Source organism: Molothrus ater, chromosome 25 (genome assembly GCF_012460135.2).
Source record: "Molothrus ater isolate BHLD 08-10-18 breed brown headed cowbird chromosome 25, BPBGC_Mater_1.1, whole genome shotgun sequence".
Taxonomy (NCBI): Eukaryota; Metazoa; Chordata; class Aves; order Passeriformes; family Icteridae; genus Molothrus; species Molothrus ater.
The window spans coordinates 1,760,478-1,781,513 of NC_050502.2; the positions used below are offsets into that span (position 1 = coordinate 1,760,478).

The 21,036-nt window shown below is 57.3% G+C and overlaps 1 protein-coding gene across 5 annotated transcripts in view; it reads right to left on the reverse strand.

Moving 5' to 3' along the window:
• The window catches only part of KIF21B (kinesin family member 21B), a 59,606-nt gene that overhangs the window by 23,057 nt on the left and 15,513 nt on the right, over window positions 1-21,036 (reverse strand). For all 5 annotated transcript variants that reach the window (XR_004981633.2, XM_036398309.2, XM_036398308.2 and 2 more), the window contains exons 2-22: window positions 18,515-18,737; window positions 16,973-17,155; window positions 13,086-13,235; window positions 11,932-12,066; window positions 11,425-11,592; window positions 10,848-10,963; window positions 10,073-10,268; window positions 8,454-8,643; window positions 8,291-8,354; window positions 7,258-7,482; window positions 6,903-6,984; window positions 6,323-6,440; window positions 5,844-6,035; window positions 5,077-5,276; window positions 4,833-4,940; window positions 4,293-4,361; window positions 3,313-3,542; window positions 2,327-2,474; window positions 2,034-2,228; window positions 1,157-1,258; window positions 883-1,048 (exon numbers count right to left, since the gene is read on the reverse strand). Coding sequence is in view for 4 of the 5 variants with exons in the window: in XM_036398309.2 (XP_036254202.1) it covers window positions 883-1,048; window positions 1,157-1,258; window positions 2,034-2,228; window positions 2,327-2,474; window positions 3,313-3,542; window positions 4,293-4,361; window positions 4,833-4,940; window positions 5,077-5,276; window positions 5,844-6,035; window positions 6,323-6,440; window positions 6,903-6,984; window positions 7,258-7,482; window positions 8,291-8,354; window positions 8,454-8,643; window positions 10,073-10,268; window positions 10,848-10,963; window positions 11,425-11,592; window positions 11,932-12,066; window positions 13,086-13,235; window positions 16,973-17,155; window positions 18,515-18,737 (3,260 nt within the window). In the remaining variant the exon portion in view is untranslated. The remainder of the gene's footprint in view (window positions 1-882; window positions 1,049-1,156; window positions 1,259-2,033; window positions 2,229-2,326; window positions 2,475-3,312; window positions 3,543-4,292; window positions 4,362-4,832; window positions 4,941-5,076; window positions 5,277-5,843; window positions 6,036-6,322; window positions 6,441-6,902; window positions 6,985-7,257; window positions 7,483-8,290; window positions 8,355-8,453; window positions 8,644-10,072; window positions 10,269-10,847; window positions 10,964-11,424; window positions 11,593-11,931; window positions 12,067-13,085; window positions 13,236-16,972; window positions 17,156-18,514; window positions 18,738-21,036) is intronic.

Here is a 21,036-nt window from a genome sequence, read left to right on the forward strand (position 1 = left end):
CCATGGCCAGAAAGGTATGGGGGGTGACCCAGTCCCTGTTATCCATGGCCAGAAAGGTGTAGGGGTGACCCAGTCCCTGTTATCCATGGCCAGAAAGGTGTAGGGGTGACCCAGTCCCTGTTATCCATGGCCAGGAGGGCATGGAGGGTGACCCAGTCCCTGTTATCCATGGCCAGGAAGGCACGGGGGGTGACCCAGTCCCTGTTATCCATGGCCAGAAAGGTGTAGGGGTGACCCAGTCCCTGTTATCCATGGCCAGAAAGGTATGAGGGCTGACCCAGTCCCTGTTATCCATGGCCAGGAGGGCATGGGGGCTGACCCAGTCCCTGTTATCCATGGCCAGAAGGGCATTGGGGGTGACCCAGTCCTTGTCCCTGTTATCCATGGCCAAGGTAAGGTGTGAGGGGTGACCCAGTCCCTGTTATCCATGGCCAGGAAGGTGTGAGGGATAACCCAGTCCTTGTCCCTGTTATCCATGGCCAGGAAGGCACGGGGGGTGACCCAGTCCCTGTTATCCATGGCCAGAAAGGTGTAGGGGTGACCCAGTCCCTGTTATCCATGGCCAGGAAGGTATGGGGGCTGACCCAGTCCCTGTTATCCATGGCCAGAAAGGTGTAGGGGTGACCCAGTCCTTGTCCCTGTTATCCATGGCCAGGAAGGTATGGGGGCTGACCCAGTCCCTGTTATCCATGGCCAGGAGGGCATTGGGGGTGACCCAGTCCTTGTCCCTGTTATCCAGGGCACACACTCCCACCCAACAGGGCCCTTGGGCAGGGTCCCAGCCACAGCTCCTCCAAATGCTTTCTGCAGGCCCAGTCCAGGTGGGCACGCAGCCCACAGGCAGCACACCTGGCCTGAAGCTGCCCCTGCCTGAGGCCCCACCTTGCTGGACGTTGTGAATCAGTGCCTGCAGCTCGGGGTGTGACTCAGCCTTCTCCCTCAGGGCATCCAGCAGGGCGTGGTTCTGTGAGGAGCTGGCCACGTCCGTCTGCCGCAGGCGCCCCTCCAGCAGCCGGATCTGCGCCTCCTTCTGGGCCACCTGCAGCCCCTGTGCAAGCAATGCTGGCACTCAGGCAAGCTCCTGGCCACCAGGCCCTCACCCTGGCACCCCAAAAGAAGCCCTGTCACACATGCACAGCCCAGCCCTGCCCCACACCTTGTCGATGGAGGCTTTCAGGAAGTTGTCCAGCAGCAGCCGGGCTTCGGCCAGGGAGCAGGAGCTGATCACCACCGAGGTGTCTGTGGAGTCCAGCTCCTCCTGAAACACAGAGGGACAAGGGCTGGATGCAGCAGGGTAGCTTTGCTGCTGGATGGGCCTCCATGGCAAGCACAGCACTTCCATCACCCTGCAAGCACTGCCCAGTCCAACCCTCACCCTCCCCAGCCTGCCCAGTGGCTACTGGGGACATCCAGCCATGGGACTGTCCAGTGCTGAAGGGTTTATGCACTGCTACAGAAATTCTGATTCCAGCACAAAACTAGACACTGAACAGACACCAGGCTCACCCAAATCCACAACCCAAAGCCTAGTGTGAATTAACAGCAGCCCTTCTTCCCTGCTAATCAAGGTGACAGCTGGGGACAAGCCAGGGACAGCACATAGCCTCCATTTCAGGCTGCAGGCATTGAGGGGAGTTGGGAGCTGCCCAGTGGCATGCCCAGTATCACAACTGGACACAAAATCTAGATGGTTTCTGCTGGGAAAAAGCCAATCCTCCTGGGATGTTTCCAGTGCATGAAGCAACAACCATGGGTACAAGTGACCACCAGCCCCATGGGCAAATGGGGGCTGCAGGCTCCCTACAATTCCAGGGCAGCATGGACATGCAAGGACCTGCCAGAACTCCTCTCTGTAATTAATCACCTAATGAGAAGTGACTGTGTAGGTGAAGCCCCACCAAGAGTGAAAGCTCAGAGGACTCTGGGTCCTCTGAGCAGAGCCCAGCCCCAGCTGGCTGTGCCCAGGGATGCTCTTGCCACAGAGGGATGCTCTCATTTTCTCCCTGCCAGCCAGACCCAGTCCTTCTGCCCACCTTGGTCTCCTCAATCTGCATGATGGTGGCCTGGCAGTCTGAAATGCTGTCGTTGATATAGTCAATGTTGGCCCCCAGCACCTCAATCTCCTCGTTCAGCTCTTGCAGACCCTTCTGCTCCTTGGGGCTCTCTGCCTGCAGCTTTGCCCGCTTGCCCAGCAACGCCTCCTGCAGCAGCGACAGCTCCTCACGTTTCTGGGGGAAAAGGGAAGGGGGATTAGCACTGTCCACATGGCCACCTCCCTGTCCTGCACCCACCAGCCAGCCCTCTCTGTCCCCAGGGCCACAGCCACCTTGATGAGCCTCTCCATGTCTGCCTCGAGGTTGACAATGGTCATTCTCTGCATGACAATGTCGAAGATGCGCCGCTCCAGGGACTGCCACTTGAGGCGGGCAGCTTTGCTGAAGGTCTGGCTCGACCCCTTCTTGGGGAACTTCTTCCTACAGCCAGAGGGAAGAACAGGCATTTGGGCAGATGGCCACACCGTGCTGGAGAGCTGGGCTTGCCCCAGGATCTGCCATCTGGCTGGCCAGAAACAGAGGATGCATCTGTGTTGTTTCTGCATTGCCCAACTGGAGGAATGTGCTCTCTGTTGACAGAGTGACAAAACTATCTTTGTCCCCTTAAAAAGGAAAAAAGCTCAAAGGTTCTTTCTTTGATTAGGTAAAAAGACACCTCATAGGATTTGGGGGACTTCACCTCAAACTTAAGGATAACCAATTGGACAGGAGCCAAAAAGTGCCACCTGAGCAATTTACTAGATAAAGAAAAGAATAAAGAAACTAATGGCTTTTGTGAGGTGTTTTACCAGGAGCAAGAACCTCTTGCACCTGGCTCAGTTTTTCTCTGTAAAGAGTTTTGTTATTTTGCCTTTTATTAAAACTTTTCTGTTTCCAACACTACCACAGAAGCCATCCTGCTGATTTGATGCCTTCTAAGGTAGCTGAGCTATCTTGGGTGTGATATAGATCTCCAAGAGCTTATGAGACCTGGCCTAAGGAGACCATATATCACCCAACTTTTCCTCTTAGCAAAGCGGGACAAGAGATGAGTCCAGCAGGGTTTATGCCACAACATTTAATCCTCATGGAAGACCAGCTTTGGGCTCAAGCCCAGGTGACAGTCACACTCTGCCAGCACAGCTTATCAAAGGATCAATGATTTAATATGGCTCAAGTTGACACTAAGCAGCCACCCTTCAATCTCCACCACCCACCAAAAGCCAGGCATGGGATCCCTGGCATGTCTCACCCCCGACCACCCAGCCCCTGCCCTGACCTGACAGGCCGAGCCCCATTAATGGAGGCTGAGGAGTCTCCCAGAAAGTTGTTGATTTTCCTGTTCCACTGGCGCACGATGCTGGAGACGGAGCGGGCGCCGCTCTCGGGCTCGGAGGAGGTGGTGCTGGCCGAGACCTCGGCGCCCGAGTCCAGCATGGCCGGCTTCGGGCCCGTCCTGCCCGCCACCCTGTCCGACATGGGCTTGGCCAGGCGGCGCAGCGCCGACACCTGCGCGCAGGGAGGACACAGGAGAGGGGGTCTGTGCTGTTACATCTCAGTTAAATGTATGCTCTGTCTCACCCCTGGAAAATGTAGGGTTTCATCCAAGCCTGTGATCCTCCCCTGCAGTATCATGGATCTGTAATCCCACTGGCCCAAGGCTTATTCCGTGCCCACTTTGAATCTCCCTGTTAAGCTGTGGGAGGCAGACCAGGCTCTCTCTTGGCCCCTTTCCCCTCCCTCCCCCTTCCCCCCTTCTCCCTCAGAAACCATGCTGCTCCTGGGGGTGGGACCCCCAATAAACCCTCATCTAATCAGCACCCTCAGGAGCCGTGTGGAGTCTCCTTGCCTGCCTGCTGCTACCAAGGAACGTACAGCTTAGGGGGGACTCCCTCAAAGGAATGGCAAATGGTGTCAGCTGGGCAGTCTCACCCAGCCTAAACCCATTGGCATCACCCCCAGGCCCCACAGGTCTGAGAACAGCAAAGCAGCAAAGCCCAGGGACATCTGTGCCTCACGGGGCTCCCTCTGCTCCCTCATAGCCCACCCCTGCCACCAGGCTCTGCTGCTCGGGATGGGGAACTCTGCTGCTGCCTACATCCATTTCCCACCTGGTTCCTGAGCCATAAAACCTCCCCCTGCCTTTTGGGATTCCCAAAGCCAGCCCTGTCTGAAAGATGGGATTTCTCTGAGCCAAGCACTGGGGCCCAGACCCCCATGGAAGCTGGGGGCTATGTGGAGGAAACACCCTTTCCTCACCTCCTGCGTTTTCCTCCGCAGCACAATTTCCTGCTGTCGCTTCTGAGATTCCAGAGCCCTGATCTGGAACTGCATGAGTGAGAAAGAAAAAGACACCCCTGAGGTCCAGCCCAGACGTAGTTGCAGTCCCAGTGCTCCCTTTGGCACAGTCTCACTCCTGATTCTAACACCGAGCAGGCTCCCAGCCTTGACCTGGCTCTGGCTGCATGTTTCCCCTCCCACAGCATCCCCACAACTCCAACAGGAGCAGTGGGAAGCCTCTGGGAGCCATTCATCCAGCTGTGCTCTGCTAGGACCTCCAGTGAGGCTTCACCAAGCTATCTGTGAGTACCTGGAGTGCCAGAGCAGGACAAACACCCCCTCTCCCCAGCCAGACCAGTCACAATCTCAAGGCAGAGTGCAGAGGCTTTTGGCAGCCCAAGACACCTCCAAAAAGGCTGATAACCCAGAGCAGGGAGTTGGGGACCCTTGTGGTCCTTCCCCCTGCTTCTGAAGTGTCCCCTCTCCATGCCTCCCGCACATGGCAAGCCCGGCTCTGACCTCCTGCCGGCGCTGCTCCTTCTTGAGCTGCGCGATCTCCCGGTTCCTCTTGGTCTCGGCCAGCCGGCGCCGCTGCTGCTCCTCCCGCATCTGCTTCATCAGCGCCACCTGCAAGGAGGGGCCGCTGTGCCACCGCCCCGGGGCACCACACACCCAGCAGACAGCACTCTGCACTGCCACCAGAGTGCAAAACACTGCTCCGGCCTTGTCCAGGATTCCTCCCTGCCCCGGCACATCCAGGTACCTTTGCCTTCTTCATCTCGGCCACCTCTGCCTGCAGCTTGCGCAGCTCCCGCTCGTAGCGGGACTGGTTCTTGAGCAGGCGAGCGTGCTCCTTCTGGGCTGCCTGCAGCTTCTGCAGGTCCCTGTTCATCTCCTTCAGCCGCTTCTCATAGTCTGCCTTGATCTTGTTGGCTTTCTCCTCGGTGTAGCACTCCATGGTGCCTGGTGGGTGGGGAGAGAGCTCACAATGCACCTCAGGATCTGCCTGTACCCACAGACCTGCCTGGAGGCACCAAGCACTGCATCCCTCCCTGCCCATCTGAGCCCCCCTCACCCATCAGGAACTGGGGTCTGTCTGGAAATATCTGCTGGAAGAGCTCAGCACTGAGTGGAGATACAGGGCTGGCCTGAGCAGAGCTGCAGACTGGGACACACAGCCACACACAGGGGTGACCCTGTCCTATCTAAGCCTGGAGATCAGCCACACCATTGGGTCTTTTGCCCCCCAGTTTCCCCAGGAGTCCCCGAAGCTCATGAAGTGGTGCTCAAGGCTGGAAGAGACTTTGCCACCCTTCTGCAGCACCAGCAGGGTGCAGAGCTGTGCAGCTGACTGATGCTGCTCCCCTGGCAAGACAAGCAGAGTTTTGGGGGTGCCAGGGATTCAAGGAGAAGCAGGGGGATGGCAAAGCTCTACCAGAGCAAGGGGTGGATGCTTTGACTTAGAGTTAGCTGGGCTTGAGCTGGAACTGGGGTCTGGGAATGGGATCCCAAGGGTGAGGCAGTTCTCACTGAGGTTCTGCAGGACCCGGTCCCGCTCCAGCTGTGTGTCCCGAATCTTGTTCTGCAGGAGGATCAGCTTCTCCTCATACTGGTGCTTGAGGGTCTGCAGCCGCCGCTGGCTGTTCTCCAGCTCATCAATCAGCTTCTGCTTGATCTCAATCTCACAGGTCAGATCTGCCAGGTCAGCCTGGAAATTCACAGCTGGAGGCAGAGGAGAAAGTCAGGCTGGGAGGCATGGGGAGCATCACTTGCATGGCCCCATTGAGTCACAGCACATGGAGAGGACAGAGGAGCTGATGGGAACCCCCATTGCTGGGGAGCAGCAGCACTGAAGGAGCACTGCAGCAGCCCTGGGGCTCTTCCAAGTCCCACAGAGCAGACGTGGCTGGGGCATGGTGGGCTCTGCCTCCCCAAGAGCAGAGCATATTGCCAGAGATGCCAGCAAGTGCCCCTCCATGCCCATGGCTGCACACACATCTCCACTTTACCCTTCTCCTCTGCATCCGAGTCCGAGTCCACCAGGCTCTCTTCACTGGCCGAGTCCTCATCTTCATCCTCACGCCCATCCTCTTCCTCACAGCCACTCTCATCCTGTTCTTCCTCCTCCTAAGAGATGAGTGCCTAATCTCAGCCAGCAGGATGGGCTGTCCTTCTCCCCACAGCTCCTCCCTCCTCCAAACCTGAGCTCACCCAACAGCAATGGGCCACAGCCCCCCAAGTGGGACTCAGCCTCCCACACAGGATGCCCAGGGGCTGCAGCACCATTTCTGGACCCCCAGCACATACTGTTGAGAGGAACAGCAATTTGACCCATTCATCCCTTCCCAGCTGACCCCTCTTCATCTATGCTGATTGAAACCAAGCCCCCAAAAACGTGGACTCCTCATTCTACATCCAGGCTGACTGGGGAGTACCCAGCTTCCACCATGCTCCAGCATGGAGTCCTCAGCAGAGTGACCCTTCCAGCCTGCTTCAGGGCCAGGCTGAGCTTGGTCCCTGTCCCACGTGTGGCAGTTTCAGTGCTCCACACCCAGACACCCCCACAGCATGAACACAATGCCCACTCACCTCTTCCACCTCATTTTCATCCGTCTCCTCCCCATTGTCCTGCTGCAGTTTCTGCCTCTTCTTAAATGCCTCCTTCTCTGGGCTGGGGGGGAACAGAGGGGGTCTGGTGAGTCCCAGCATGAGAGAGGCCAGAAACAGCTTCTGCTGGGCCACCCTCCCCTCCCTGCTTCTTTTGGACCCTTTGGGTAAAACAGCCTCTGGAATTCCATGATGGGGAGCAGGAGACCAAGGGCAGGGCAGAGCTGGGAGGGGAAGGCGGGCATGTGGGCTCTGGCTGTAGCAGAGAGAGGGGAAACAGGAGACTCAGCCCCACAGGGACAGACTGAGCCTCCCCCTTGCCAACACCTCCCCTCACCTCTTCCTCTGCTGCCGCCGCTCCTTCTTCTTGAGGCGCTCCAGGTCCTGCTTGGCCCTTCGGAGCACGTCGGAGGCCTCGGTGTCCAGCGCAGCCGCGGGGCTGCAGAGCCCGGCCAGGCCCGCGCCCGGTGAGGAGCCCACGGGGAAGGGGCCCCGCGCAGAGACCCGCGAGAGGCTGCGCCGCAGGGACTCGTTCATGGACTCGCTCTCCAGCAGCTTCGTCCTAGGGAGTGCAAACAGCACAGTCCAACAGGGGCCATCCCACTGGCCTGACAGGGGGTCTTGCCTGGGTTTAGAATCACAGAGTGGTTTGGGCTGGAAGGGACTTTAAACCTCATCCCGGTCCACATTCCTGCTATGGAAGGGGCAGGGACACCTTCCACTAGAGCAGGTTGCTGCAAGCTCCATAGACTTACAGATGTGGAATAACCACAGCTCCTTTGGGCAAACTGTGCCACTGCCTTAACACCCTCATAGGGAAGAATTTCTTCCTAACTTCTAATTTAAATCTCTCCGCTTTTAGTGTCAAGCTATTTTCCCTTGTGCTATGGCCATCTGTCCATGTTAAAAAAAAAACAAAAAACAGCCCTCTCCCTCTTTCTTATAGCCTCCTTTAGGCAGTGGAAGAGGCTCTAAGGTCTCCCCAGTCTTCTACAGACTGAACATGATGTGCTCGGATGGTGTGAGCCAGAGACAGAGTCACTATTAAGCCATTCCCCCTAATGATGGGTTAGAAAGCCATAATGCTGCCAGACAGGGGACCAGGATCAACCAAGAGACTGGCATGGACCCACTGTGGGAGGCAGCAGTCCCTGAAAGACCCCAGGCACTTCAAATAGAACTTCCCCCTCCATCAAAGCCCATACCAAGGGGCAACAATAGCCAAAGCACTGTCTGGCACCAAGGCTGGGCCTCCTTCAACCCTGTGTAGCAGCAGTGCTTCCAGTCCACCCCAGCCACGCTGGAGGCACTGAGCTGTGTGAGCCTCCTGGCCCCAGGAGCCCAGACCCCCCAGCTGAGTGCCCGCTCACCTCAGCTCCTCAATCTCCCGGATGTAGTTCTGGATCAGGGTGCCGATGGCTTCGTTCCCGTCACCTGCAGCGCACAGGCACCGGTGAGAGAGGCACACCCTGCTGTCCCCCAGCCCCTGGCCCAGCTGCTGGCCCCCCATGCCACGTACCAGCCCAGCCCCACCTGCTTTGGCCAGCATCATGTTGGCCTCCTGGCTCATGAGGTAGGTGACCCTGCTGTTGATGGCATCGATGGCCTCCTGCATGGCCTTGACGCGCATGCGCAGCGCGCTGTTCTCCTTCTGCAGCATGGCGTTCTCCCGGAACAGGTCGCTGTAGCCCTCCGTGCCATCCTCCCCGATCACCCGCTTGCCCTGGGGGCACAGGAGGGGAGCCCCTGAGGGCAGGGCAAGCTGGGGCACGGAGACCTGCCTGGGACACACAGACCCACAAGTGCACCCCTGGGACAGCCCCAGACAGACAGCAGGGACAAACCTGCAGGGACCAGGAGAGCCTGAGCTGAACATGCAGAGGGTGGGAGAGGCTTCAGGGCTTCTCCCTGCCTTACCACCCCCAAAACCTGGCCAAGGTCCTGAGCTGAGATCCTGTTTCTTAAGCCTCCTGACTCCTCCTAGCAGTTTCTCCTAGGGGGCAGAGGATGGGAGGCAGGAGGGTCTGTCCCACTAAACCTGCCCCAATTTAAACACAAGGAAGGCCCTTTCTGCACCTGTCTCTGCCTCCTGACCAGGGTTGCTCCATCAGCTGGGTTTGCCTTTGGTGGAGTTCATTTTCCTCACAGCAGCTTTTGTGTGGTGCTGTGTTTGGGATCTGTGCTGAGAACAGCACTGATCCCACAGGGATGATTTTAGCTCCTGCTGAGTCAGGAGCTGTTCTGCCCCCACCAGCATTGGGCCAGGGGTGCACAAGGAGCTGGGGGGACACAGCCAGAACAGCTGTCCCCCACTCACCACAGGGATATCCCAAACCACAGGATGTGATGCTCAGCATATAAAGCTGGGGGAAGGAAGAAGAAACAGGGGATGCCTGGAGCATTGTCCCAAGTCACTGTTAGACTTGACAGAGCTCTGCTGGGCTGGGCATGGCTGAACACCTCCCTGTGATGGGACACGGGGAATGAATTCCTTGGTTTGCTTTACTTCTTAAACTGTGTCTAAACCAAGGAATTTTCTCACTGTTACTCTCTCAACTCTCTCCCCCATTGTAGCAGGCCATGGGCTTGCTAGGGCCCTGTGGAGAGCAGAGGCCTGAAGATAGGAAATGCCAAGTCATGGCAAGCCCCTGTCTTCTGCCTTTCAGACCCCAGCTTATCTCTCTGTAACCCCATAGGTCGCTTCTCCTTAACCCCTGCTATTGGACAATTTCTGATCCCTCTATACCCTATAGAATGGGCTGTTTTAGCCCATTCTGGTAGAAGAGCCATCGCTGTGACCCTTCACAGACCCCCAGTAAAGACATTGCTGTAGAACTCCAGAGCAGCCTTCTCTCTCTCTCTGCGTCTGCCAGCTGGCCTGCAGCACCTTAGCAAGCAAAAGAGCTGAACTCAAAAGAGTTGATAATCACTAAAGAGCTGATATCCCTTATGTTTGCTAAAGGCAGCCAGCAGCTGAGAGCTGCTTGGGTTTTGGGCAGTCTGTCCCCATAAAGGACTGAGCTCTCTGGCCCGTGCAGCCTGCTCGGGGGCAAACCTGCTCACAGCAGGGACACCCCATCCCACTGGGGGGCAGTGAACAGCTGGCTGCAGTGCTTCCCTTGCTGGGCACAGCAGGACCTGGCCCCACTCACTGCCTTGTACTCCATGAGCTCCATCTGCAGCCGGGCGATCTCGGCGCGCAGGGCGCTGATCTGCTGGCTCGTCTTGTCCTGGTTCACCACCACCTTGTTCTTGATGTTGCGAGCGCGGTTGGCGTACTTGAGAGTGTTCAGGGTCTCCATGAAATCCCGGTCAGAGGGGCTCACACAGGCAATCATGATGGTTTGGCTTGGGGATGCAAGGGCAGGGTGAAAGACAGTCCCTGCACAGCTCAGCAACCCAGCAGCTACAAACCCAGGGCTCAGCACAGACCACGTGCCCCCAGACACCCATTCTGGGCCCTTCTGGGTTTTAAAACAAGCTATGAACTGGGTTCATCCCTCCCAGAGCTAGAGCTCTATAAAATTTTTCTCCTGCTCAGCCAGAGCACCCACAAGACCCCCCAAGCACATCACACAGCACTGGGAAAGGCAGCCCTTCCTCAATGCCTCCCTCTTTGGAGAAGAGGCAGGGAATTCAATCCCATTCTGGGCACCAACACTTGCCAAGTCCCAGATCTGTCAGGGCTCAGGAGGGTTTTGCATCAGCTGATTCTGCCAAAGCTGCTGATTGCACCTGAGGCTGATGATGTCTTTACATCTGCAAAGTCATGCCGTGCCTGGAAGAAGGCATCTCTCCCTCACCAAGCAGCCACTGGAGTCCTGAGACAGCTCCTCCAGAGCTCCAGAGCCCCCTCAGCCCCGTGGGCAAGGGGACAGCCCCTGCAGCCCTCAGCCCAAGCTCAGCCCCCACCTGGGTCCCCCTTACCTGTTGCCCCCGAGGGAATCCTGCAGCAGGCGGGTGAGCTTGGAGTCGCGGTAGGGCACATGCACGACCTTCTTGCTCTGGTCTCCAAGGGCACTGATGACATTCCCCAAGGCCAGCTACCAACACAAAGGGAAGCCCCCCCAGATTCAGCCCTGGCTGAGGGTACAGCACCTCAGGCCTGGGGCACACACTGTAGCACAGGTTTGGGTTGCACAAGGGGCAGGCGTGGGGCTCCCCTTAGCCTGGGCTGTGCCTCTCTCCATGCTGCACTGAGAAGAAGCATCAAGCCCCACAGTGGGGTTTTTAGCTCTGATTAGCAGATCTCACCCTATTGGGAGCTGCACCCCTGTGCCCAGCTGCACCCCACCCCACAGCAGGAGTCTCCTTTGGCAGCAGAGCTGTGCTCCCACCACTGGCACTGCGTGTTCTCCCCATCAGGCACAGGCAGCACAAACCCCAGCCACGACAGCAGTTCCCCAACAGCCCAGGGCAGCTCCAGGCAAGACCCAGAAGTGTTAGAGGCTTCCCCTGGCAGGCCTTGCCCTGTCCCCACCCCTGCCCAGCAGTGCAGCCCTACCAGCCCACAGTTGATGGAGATGCCCTCCTTGGCTCTCTCGCCCGTGGCACCCGTCCGCTTCAGCCTCTCTGAGCCAGCCAGGTCCACAAAGTGAAACTTGGCTGTCAAGGTCTCGTACTCAGCAGCAGGTTGGGATCCATCCAGAAGGCTGCTCACCTCCTCATTCACCTGCAGCCAGGGACACAATAGGGGTCAGCACCTCACACTGCAGCAGGCAGAGGCTCCCTGGCCTTCACTCAGGTGTCAGCCAGAGTCTGAGCGTTCACCCTCCATATCCAGCCCCCCAGAGATGGGGACAGCATCCCAAGAGCAGCTTGCTCTGAGCCATCCTGCCTCAGATCAGCTCACCCTCAGCACCCATTAAACCCTAATGCAGGCTGTGACTGGAAAGAGAAATCCCTGCTTCTCTTAGACTTCAAACCCTCTCCCCTTCCCAAGGGAACTTCATTCATCACCTGGGTAGGGAACCCAAGAACAGCCTGGCCATGAGGCAGGAGCACATCTCACCAGCTCTGGGCGGGCACACACTCTTGTCTGGCACAGGTGAATAGTGAAGATGGCATGGGATCTGGAGCTCTGCACGTTCATCTGGGTGCTGGCTGTGGTGCGGGAAAGAGCTCCTTGCTTTAGGCACTGGATCAGCTGCAACAACACCAGGCAGGGAAGGAAACCTTAAAGCACCCTTCTAGGGAGTCAGGACAGACCCTGTGCAGCTCAGTGGACACTCTGACCTTTTCCAGAACACCCCCAGGACTGCACTCCCACCCTGGGAGAGATCTCCCCCTCTTGGGAGTTTTGCTGTTATTGCAGCTCTGAGATATGTGAAAAGTCTCTGTTTCAGCCTGCACGTCCGAAGAACAAGCTGGAGTTCTTCAGTTTTTGTTCTTAAAGTTGTTTATTATATCTTATCTATAAAATTTTTCTCCTGCTCAGCCGAGGTCCACTCAGCAGGGCAGCCTACTGCAACTTGCAAATTAACTCTCTGGCATGGGTCCCAATCCCTTAGGATAACATTCCTGTGTATTGGTTATGAGGATTCTAAGGAAAGGTGTATGTGAATTAATAGGATTTCCACTGAAAGTTTTCATCTCCAAGTAAGAGTCCCATTTAAAATTAATCTGAGTTTCCAAATGCATATATGGTTGCTCAGTGTGTGACCTGGAGTCTGTTGTATGCAGTGTAGGCACTCTGACCACCCCCAGGGCAGTGCTGTCTTTTTATACTACAAACTACATATAACATATTTACAGTTACTTTCTAATACTTATCAATTATTTTAGACAGTGAGCTTCTATTCTAAACTAATCCCAAAGTGCCAGCATCACAGCAGAAGATGGAGGTAAAGAAGAAGAAAGGCTGGACACGCCCAAGTCCCTCCATCTTATCCCCAAAACCCTCATTCTAAAAATCCCAAAATCTACCCTTTCACCTGGTGATAATTTTATTATTACATTATTTAAACTTCTGTGACTTTCAGGTCTTCATACAAAGCTGGTACAGGTCATAATTACATCCCCAGGTGTTCTGGGCTGTGTGCCAGGGTCTCCAAGCTCCCCAAGAGGGGCTTTGGCAACTCTGGACACCCAGAGGGATGCGCTGAGTTCTGACATCCCCCCACTGAGCTGCACCCCTGCTCTGTGTCTGCCCCATGCTGCACCCACCTCATCCTGGGAGCTGATGAGGCGTGAGGTGACCCCCGTGGTGTAGATGCTCCCACTGGCATCCTCGTGGATTTTGATGTTGGATTTGCGGTGGCGCGAGTCGGGGTCGCGGGTGCTGTCAAACAGGTCCAGGATCTCCTCGTTGTAGAGCTGGGCAGGGCAGCAGTGGGTGTGGGGTGAGCAGGGGAAGCACGAGGCTGCTCAAGCCTGGCACTGCAGGATGGGCAGGAGCTGCCCTGACACTGCAGGAACTGCTCTGGCACTGCAGGACTGGCAGGAGCTGCCCTCTGGCACTGCAGGAGCTGCCCTGGCACTGCAGGATGGGCAGGAGCTGCCCTGGCACTGCAGGAACTGCCCTGGCACTGCAGGATGGGCAGGAGCTGCCCTGGCACTGCAGGAACTGCTCTGGCACTGCAGGACTGGCAGGAGCTGCCCTGGCACTGCAGGATGGGCAGGAGCTGCCCTCTGGCACTGCAGGAGCTGCACTGGCACTGCAGGACTGGCAGGAGCTGCCCTCTGGCACTGCAGGACTGGCAGGAGCTGCCCTCTGGCACCTGCTGCCACTCCCCCATAGCTGTGTGTGCTCACACTGCCTGCAAGGCTGGGCAGGGAGCTGGGGTGTGTGCATGTGCATCAGAGGAGGCACAAGCACAGAACTGTGGAATCCTTCAGACTGGAAAAGCCCTCCAAGATCATCAAGTCCAACCATTTACCCTGGCACTGCCATGTTCACCACTAAACCATGTCCCCAAATGCCACACCCCACATCTGCTGAACACCTCCAGGGATGGTGACTCTGGTGCATGTGCACCAGAAGAGGCACAAGCACAGAATTGTGGAACTCTTCAGACTGGAAAAGCCCTCCAAGACCATCAAGTCCAACCATTCATCCCAGCTCTACCATGTTCACCACTAAACCCACACATCTTCTGACCACTTCCAGGGATGGTGACTCCACCTCTGCCCAGGGCAGCCTGTGCCAATGCCACACTACAACTTCAGGGAAGGAATTTTTCCTAATATCCAACCTAAACCTCAACTGGCACAACTTGAGGCTGTTTCCCCTCTTCCTGTTCCTTGTTCCTGGGAGCAGAGCTCGACCCCTGTCCAGCCCCACCCTCCTCTCAGGAAGCTGTAGAGAGAAAGAAGATCCCCAAGAAGATCCCCCTGAGCCTCCTCTTGTCCAGGCTGAGCCCCCCAGTTCCCCCAGCCTCTCCTCATCACACTGGTGCTCCAGAGCTTCCATGCAAAGCTCTGAGCTTTGGGTTGGCTTCTGCTGCCCAAACCTGTTCAGTTCCTGGTGCTCACAGGCAGCTCCACTGAGCAGACACCCAGGAGCTCCACATCCCCCTGACCTTCCTGGCTCACCTGGCCACAGGAGCCAGTGAAACCCCACTCTCATCACAGCTCAAGGCATCTCTGTCAGGTGTGCAGGGAATGAGGGGGACCAGGGAGTGCTGAACAAGCAGGAAAGCCCTGCCAGAGCTCACTCCATCCATATCCTCACTCTGCAGCCCCTCTCAGCCTGGGCTGGAGGGACACCCCTGCCCATCTGTCCCCCTGCTGCCACCATTCAGTGTCACTCTTGCACCCACATCCCAGTGCACAGGGCTGGGTCACCCTAGGACTGCAGGTTCCTGGCCAGCACAAGGGATCAGACTAATCCATCCCTGGTGCTCCTGGTGCCACCAGGCTCCTCAAGGGTTTAAACCTGCTCCCAGCAGCAAAGTCACAAGACAGGGATCAGCCAGAACAAGTCCTGTGCCCCTGCCAGGACACCAGGGTTGGTGACCAGTGCCTGACGTGGCCACGTGCTGCTTTAGCCATGCAGGACTTCAGGACAGGCAGGAAATTGTCCCCATTTCCAGCCCAGCACAAAGGATCGCTCAAGAGAAGCCCCACACACTGATCACAACTGGGCAGAAAACCAGGAGCTTGGATGGGCCAAGTGAGGGGAATGGGAGGACACAACAGCACCACAGGGGCTCTGCAGATGGAGACATGGGTAGGAAGTGACTTTGGGCCCTCTCCAAGCCATCAGCATCTGAAGACACCCAGATGTGATGGCCAACAAAGCCACCAGGAGGCAAGATCACAGCACAGGGCCCCTCCCTGCCCATCTCCTCTCAAAACCTCAGCCTCAACCAGATGAAGCTTGCTTGGGAGCTCAGCTTTGCTGAGCACCACCCTCTGCTTTCTCACTGGGGCCTTAAAACAGTTCCCACTTGCACCTCTTTGTTTTTTCAGCCCAGGAGCAACCCCCAGGAAAAATGCTGCCAACATACAAGGTCCATGTGCTTCCCAGGACAAACTTCTCCAGGGAGTGAAGCAGTTAATGGAAGAGGTTTTGAACAGAAGAAGCCTGGGCAGAGGCAGGAGAGGATGCATTCTCAAGGTCAGAGATGCAACAAAGGACATGGAAAATAGCCCAGTCCTTCCCCAACCCCCCCCCAGGGTGGCACTTTCTCCTCCTCCTGTTTCACTGGGAGCTCTGGTCCAGAGTGAAACAGGAGGAGAAGAAAGGGCTATCCTTGACCTCAAACAGGGGTAAGGCAGCCCAGAGCCCCCGGATCCCCAGGGGACCAAGCCATACCACCCTTCCCCATGGTGGGAGCTCCCTCCACCCACTGCACCAGCACACAGCCCCATGCCTGTCACAGGGTGCAGCTCTGTCAGGAAGATCTGGAGGAGCCCAAGGCACAGAAGCAAGGGCCATGGTGTCCCCCAGTGTAGTAAACCCCATAGATTTAGGAAAAGCACCATGGAGGATATGAACAATAGGAATGCTGAAACAGCAAAAGAAAATTCCTGTTTCTCTGTCCTCCGCCCTTAACCTACCTCTGTAACCCTATAAGGCAATGTCATGTTAACCCCTTACCATTGGTCAAGCTTGGATCCTTTCCAACCCTATAAAAGAAGCATACTGTACCCCATTAGGGGAGAAAGAAGAAGAGCAGAGACCCTTCACGGACCTCCCCAAACAAAGCCATCTCCGTGGAACAGCCTGCGCCTTCTCCTTCTCCTCTCTCTCCGTCTGCTGCAGCCTCAAGCCCAGGGCACCACTACCTAGCAAGCAGAGCTGAAATCCTGAGAGCTTGCAATCACTATAGAGCTGATGTTGCAGTGTGTCACCATTTCCTGTCTCACCTATCCCAACCCCCTCAAGGATGCCAACCTTTCACCCTCCCCCTGTGCCCTCCTGCCTGGCACCTTCCAGCAAGGCGTGGTGTGATGGGCAGACCCCCCCAGACCTGGGCTCATTGGTTTGTCCTGGCGTCCACATCCCCTGAGCCTTCCCCTGCTCACACCTGGTTGGCCCTCACCTGTCCATCCCCTCCCCCTGTCCCTGGGGCTTAAAAAGGACACAAGACCACGCGGTCGGGGTCTCTGCTGTGTCTCTGCCGTGGTCCTGTCTCTGTCTGTCGGTCTGGAGCTGTTGCCAGACTCAGAAATCTACCATGCTACAATAAACTCTGGATCTAAGCTCCACGACAGAACCCGCTCCTTTTCTCTTCACCGTCTGAACCTTTTCCACCAAAGGTAAACTGAGCTCCTATTTTGCCTGGACTTGTTCTGAGCGCCCAGCTGCAGCACCCAGCCAGCCAAAGGCATCTCTGGGGTGAAAAACGCCACAGCTGCCGCCTTTGGTCCAGCAGGGAGGCCAGACGAAGCCAGGCAGGACACACCCCGAAACATTCGGGGTTTAATATTTAATAAGCTGATAATCACCGTGCTTGCTAGATGGCAGCCCTGCGGCCTTGGCATGAGCAAGCGAGCCTCGGGCACCCGGTCCCTACCCAGGGACTGAGCTCCTGAGCCCTATTGCTCTGCTTTATAATAACACCAAATGAGAGGTTATTACCCCAGACCTGCCATTACCCACTCACCTCCAGGAACTGGGCGCTGACTTTGAACTCGGGCGCTGCCAGGCCCTGGCTCTGCGCCGCCCGCCGCCGCTCCTCGATGCCGCTGAAGAGGTGGCTGATGGCGCGGGGGATGATGCCCTGCTCCTCCTCTGAGATGCTCATGTCGAAGCCAGTGCCCATGGTGTAGGTCTTCCCTGCTCCAGTCTGTGCAGAGACAGGGACAGGAGCTGGCTGGGCCCTCCCAGGTTCAGCTCTGCCCAATACACCCCATATTCTCCCTCTGCTACTTCAGGCTCCCCAAACGCCCTTGCTGAGCCACTGTGACCCCCAGTGACACATCAGCCCCACACTGCCAGCCCTGCCACCCCCTCCTCCCACCCAAGGCCATCCCTGCTCCCAGCTCTCACCCAACCAGGGACAACTCTGTTCTCTCCACACCCAGGATCTCACCTCCTTACAGGGTACAAATATAAGTTCTGTCTCATCATCCACTATTACCTCAGTAACTTCACTTTTCCTAATTTCCACGTCACTTTCAGAGGCTGAACAAGCAGGAAAGCTCTGCTGCTCTGGAGCTGACTCCATCCATATCCTAACTCTGCAGCCCTTCTCAGCCTGGGCTGGAGGGACACCCCTGCTCATGTGTCCTCCCTGCTGCCACCATTCAGTGTCACTGTTGCACATCCCAGTGCAGAGTGCTGGGTCACCCAAGGATTGCAGGTTCCTGGGTGAGATCCTCACCTGGGTGAGATCCTCCACTGTTGCACTGTGATTTCAGGGTTTACCTCAGAACCCCGGGTCTCTCCCCTGATAATTCCCTCCCAGGTGTGTCAGTCACCTCTCCTTCCCCTCCCAGCACTGTCTGTCAGTCCTGGCATTCCAGAAGGGCCTCGAGTGATTGGGCAGATCCAAAGGATGCCCTCTACCCCTGGGGGGCCTTGGGCCATCCAGGTGTCCTTTGTCCCTTTGTCCCTCCCCTCCTGTCCCTGCTTGGTGGCTCCCTGCCCCTTCCCTCCCCTCTCCCCGGGGTTAAAGGAGCAGCAACCACGGGCTCAGGGAGCTCTGTTGGAGCTGGTGCTGCATTCAGAGGCCTGAGGGCCAGAATAAAGCTCTGGATCCAAACCCTCCATCAGAACCGACTCCTTTCCTTCACCATCCCCTTAAAGCTTCTCCACAGAGGGAAACCCCAGGAGCAGCCCCTGTTATGGGGGGAAGCTCCATCCCAGCACCACCAGAGCTCCTGCAGGCCTGGACTTGTCTGCAGTGCCCAGCTGCAGCACCAGACAGGCAAAAGTGTCTGTGGGGTGAAACACCACACACCCAGCCAGCCAAAAGTGTCTGTGGGGTGAAACACCACACACCCAGGCAGCCCAAAGTGTCTGTGGGGTCAAACACCACAGTTGCCGCTATTTGGTTCAGCAGCAAGGGCCAGACAAGCTCAGGCATGTCCTGTCTGGCTATATTGGTAATATATCAATACTCCACACCCTCCACCTTCCTCAGCCTCCCCAGGTGCCCTGTCCAGCCTCCCTGGAGAGCCCACACTGAGGGCAGAGCCCATACCTGCCCATAGGCCAGCACAGTGGCATTGTAGCCCTCAAAGCAGCCCTCGATGAGCTTCCCCATGCACGTCGTGTAGATCCTCTCCTGCCACGTGTCCAGGTCAAAGACAAAGTCATAGGTGAAGGCCTTGTCCTTGCCCAGCAGCACCTGGGGCTCGCCAGGTGTCACTGAGGTACAGATGTGACATCCCTCTATCTTCTCTTTGGGCAGCTGAGGACGGATCCTATGGGAAGAGAAGCAGGGTGAGGGCAGCACAGGCCTGGGGGACACCAGTGTGGCCCTGAGGATGAGAGCACAGCCCATCCTGTGAGCCATGTCCCAGAGTGTGCCCAGTCCAGCACAACAGGGGGAAAAGAACTGCTCCTCACTGCCCTGCACTGCTGCAGCCTCACCTTGAGTGCTGAGCAGTTTGGGGCACCACAGTGTAAGAAGGACAGAAAGGTATCAGGGAGTGTCCAGAGGGGGGGACAAAAGAATGGTGAAGGGCCTTGAGGAGCCATTTGAGAAGCAGTTGAGGTCACTTGGCTTGTTCAGACTGGACAAAAGCAGCCTGAGGTCAGACCTATTGAGGTTTGCAGCTTCCTGACAAGGAGCAGTTCTGATTTCTGCTCTCTGTGACAGTGACAGGACCCAATGCAACAGCCTGAGCTGTGCCAGGACTGGGTATTAGAAAAAGGTTCTTCCCACAGAGGTGCTGGGCATGGCCCCGAGGCTGCCAGAGCTCCAAGAGTGTTTGGACAGCACTGCCAGACATGCCCAGGGTGGGATTGTTGGGGTGTCCTGCACAGCACCAGGAGCTGGAGTCAGAGAACCCTGTGGGTCCCTTTGAGCTCAGGACACCCTACAACACCTGCTGGAAACGTGGCTCATGCAGGCAGGGGACAGACAGCAGCTCTGCCTGAAGCACAGAGCATACAGAGCAGGGGATGCTTCAGCTCCTGCAGCCAGCCATAACCCTGACCTGTTTGCAGCTGAGAACAGGGGGTGACAAATCCAGAAACACCACCAGGCACCTCCAGGAGGTGACACACCCAGAAACACCACCAGGCACCTCCACGAATGGGTGACAGGCAGGGCTGGGCACACACACACCTAGAACTGCCCCCAGCCCACCAGCCCCTCACAGCTGCCCTGGCAGGGCTGGGCACAGACAGAGGCTGTGGCACAGGATCAGCCCCAGCCTGGCAGAGTCAGGGCAGCACAGCCCCGTTCGCTCCAACACAGACACATCAAACCCCAGCTACAAAGGATTGAAATGCAAAATGCAAAACCACGACAAGACAATACAGTCCTCACCGTTTGAAGCAAAGCACCACCCAGCCCAAAAGCTGTCCCCAGCCTTGGACTTGCAGATGGGACTGGGACAGGCGAGGCTGAGCTGGCTCCTGGCTTGGGCAGAGCCTGACCCACCCATCCCATCCCACCCACTGCAGCCAACCCCTGCCTGGGAATGTGGGAGCAGAGCTGGACCTGCACAGACACTGCCCCTGTGCACAGACACTGCCCCTGTGCAGGACTCACAGACACTGCTGTCCCTCTGCAGGACTCACAGACACTGCTGCCCCTGTGCAGGACCCACAGACACTGCTGCCCCTGTGCAGGACTCACAGACACTGCTCCTCTGCAGGACTCACAGACACTGCCCCACTGCAGGACCCACAGACACTGCTGTCCCTGTGCAGGACTCACAGACACTGCCCCTGCTGCAGGACCCACAGACACTGCCCGTCTGCAGGACTCACAGACACTGCTGCCCCTCTGCAGGACTCACAGACACTGCCCGTCTGCAGGACTCACAGACACTGCTGTCCCTGTGCAGGACTCACAGACACTGCTGCCCCTCTGCAGGACTCACAGGCACTGCCCCACTGCAGGACTCACAGACACTGCTGCCCCTGTGCAGGACTCACAGACACTGCTGCCCCTGTGCAGGACTCACAGACACTGCTGCCCCTGTGCAGGACTCACAGACACTGCTGCCCCTGTGCAGGACTCACAGACACTGCTGCCCCTCTGCAGGACTCACAGACACTGCTGCCCCTCTGCAGGACTCACAGACACTGCTGTCCCACTGCAGGACCCACAGACACTGCTGTCCCACTGCAGGACTCACAGACACTGCTGCCCCTCTGCAGGACTCACAGACACTGCTGCCCCACTGCAGGACTCACAGACACTGCTGCCCCTGTGCAGGACTCACAGACACTGCTGCCCCTCTGCAGGACTCACAGACACTGCTGCCCCTGTGCAGGACTCACAGACACTGCTGCCCCTGTGCAGGACTCACAGACACTGCTGCCCCTCTGCAGGACTCACAGACACTGCGCCCACTGCAGGACTCACAGACACTGCTGCCCCTCTGCAGGACTCACAGACACTGCTGCCCCTCTGCAGGACCTGCACAGCTCTGCCCGTGGTGAGGCACGGCTGCAGGAAGCCGGGGGCTCCCAGGGGACTCGTGGAGCGGGAGTTTGGAGCCGAGGCCTGTGCCGATAGCTCTCATTAGCGCTAATGACTGCACA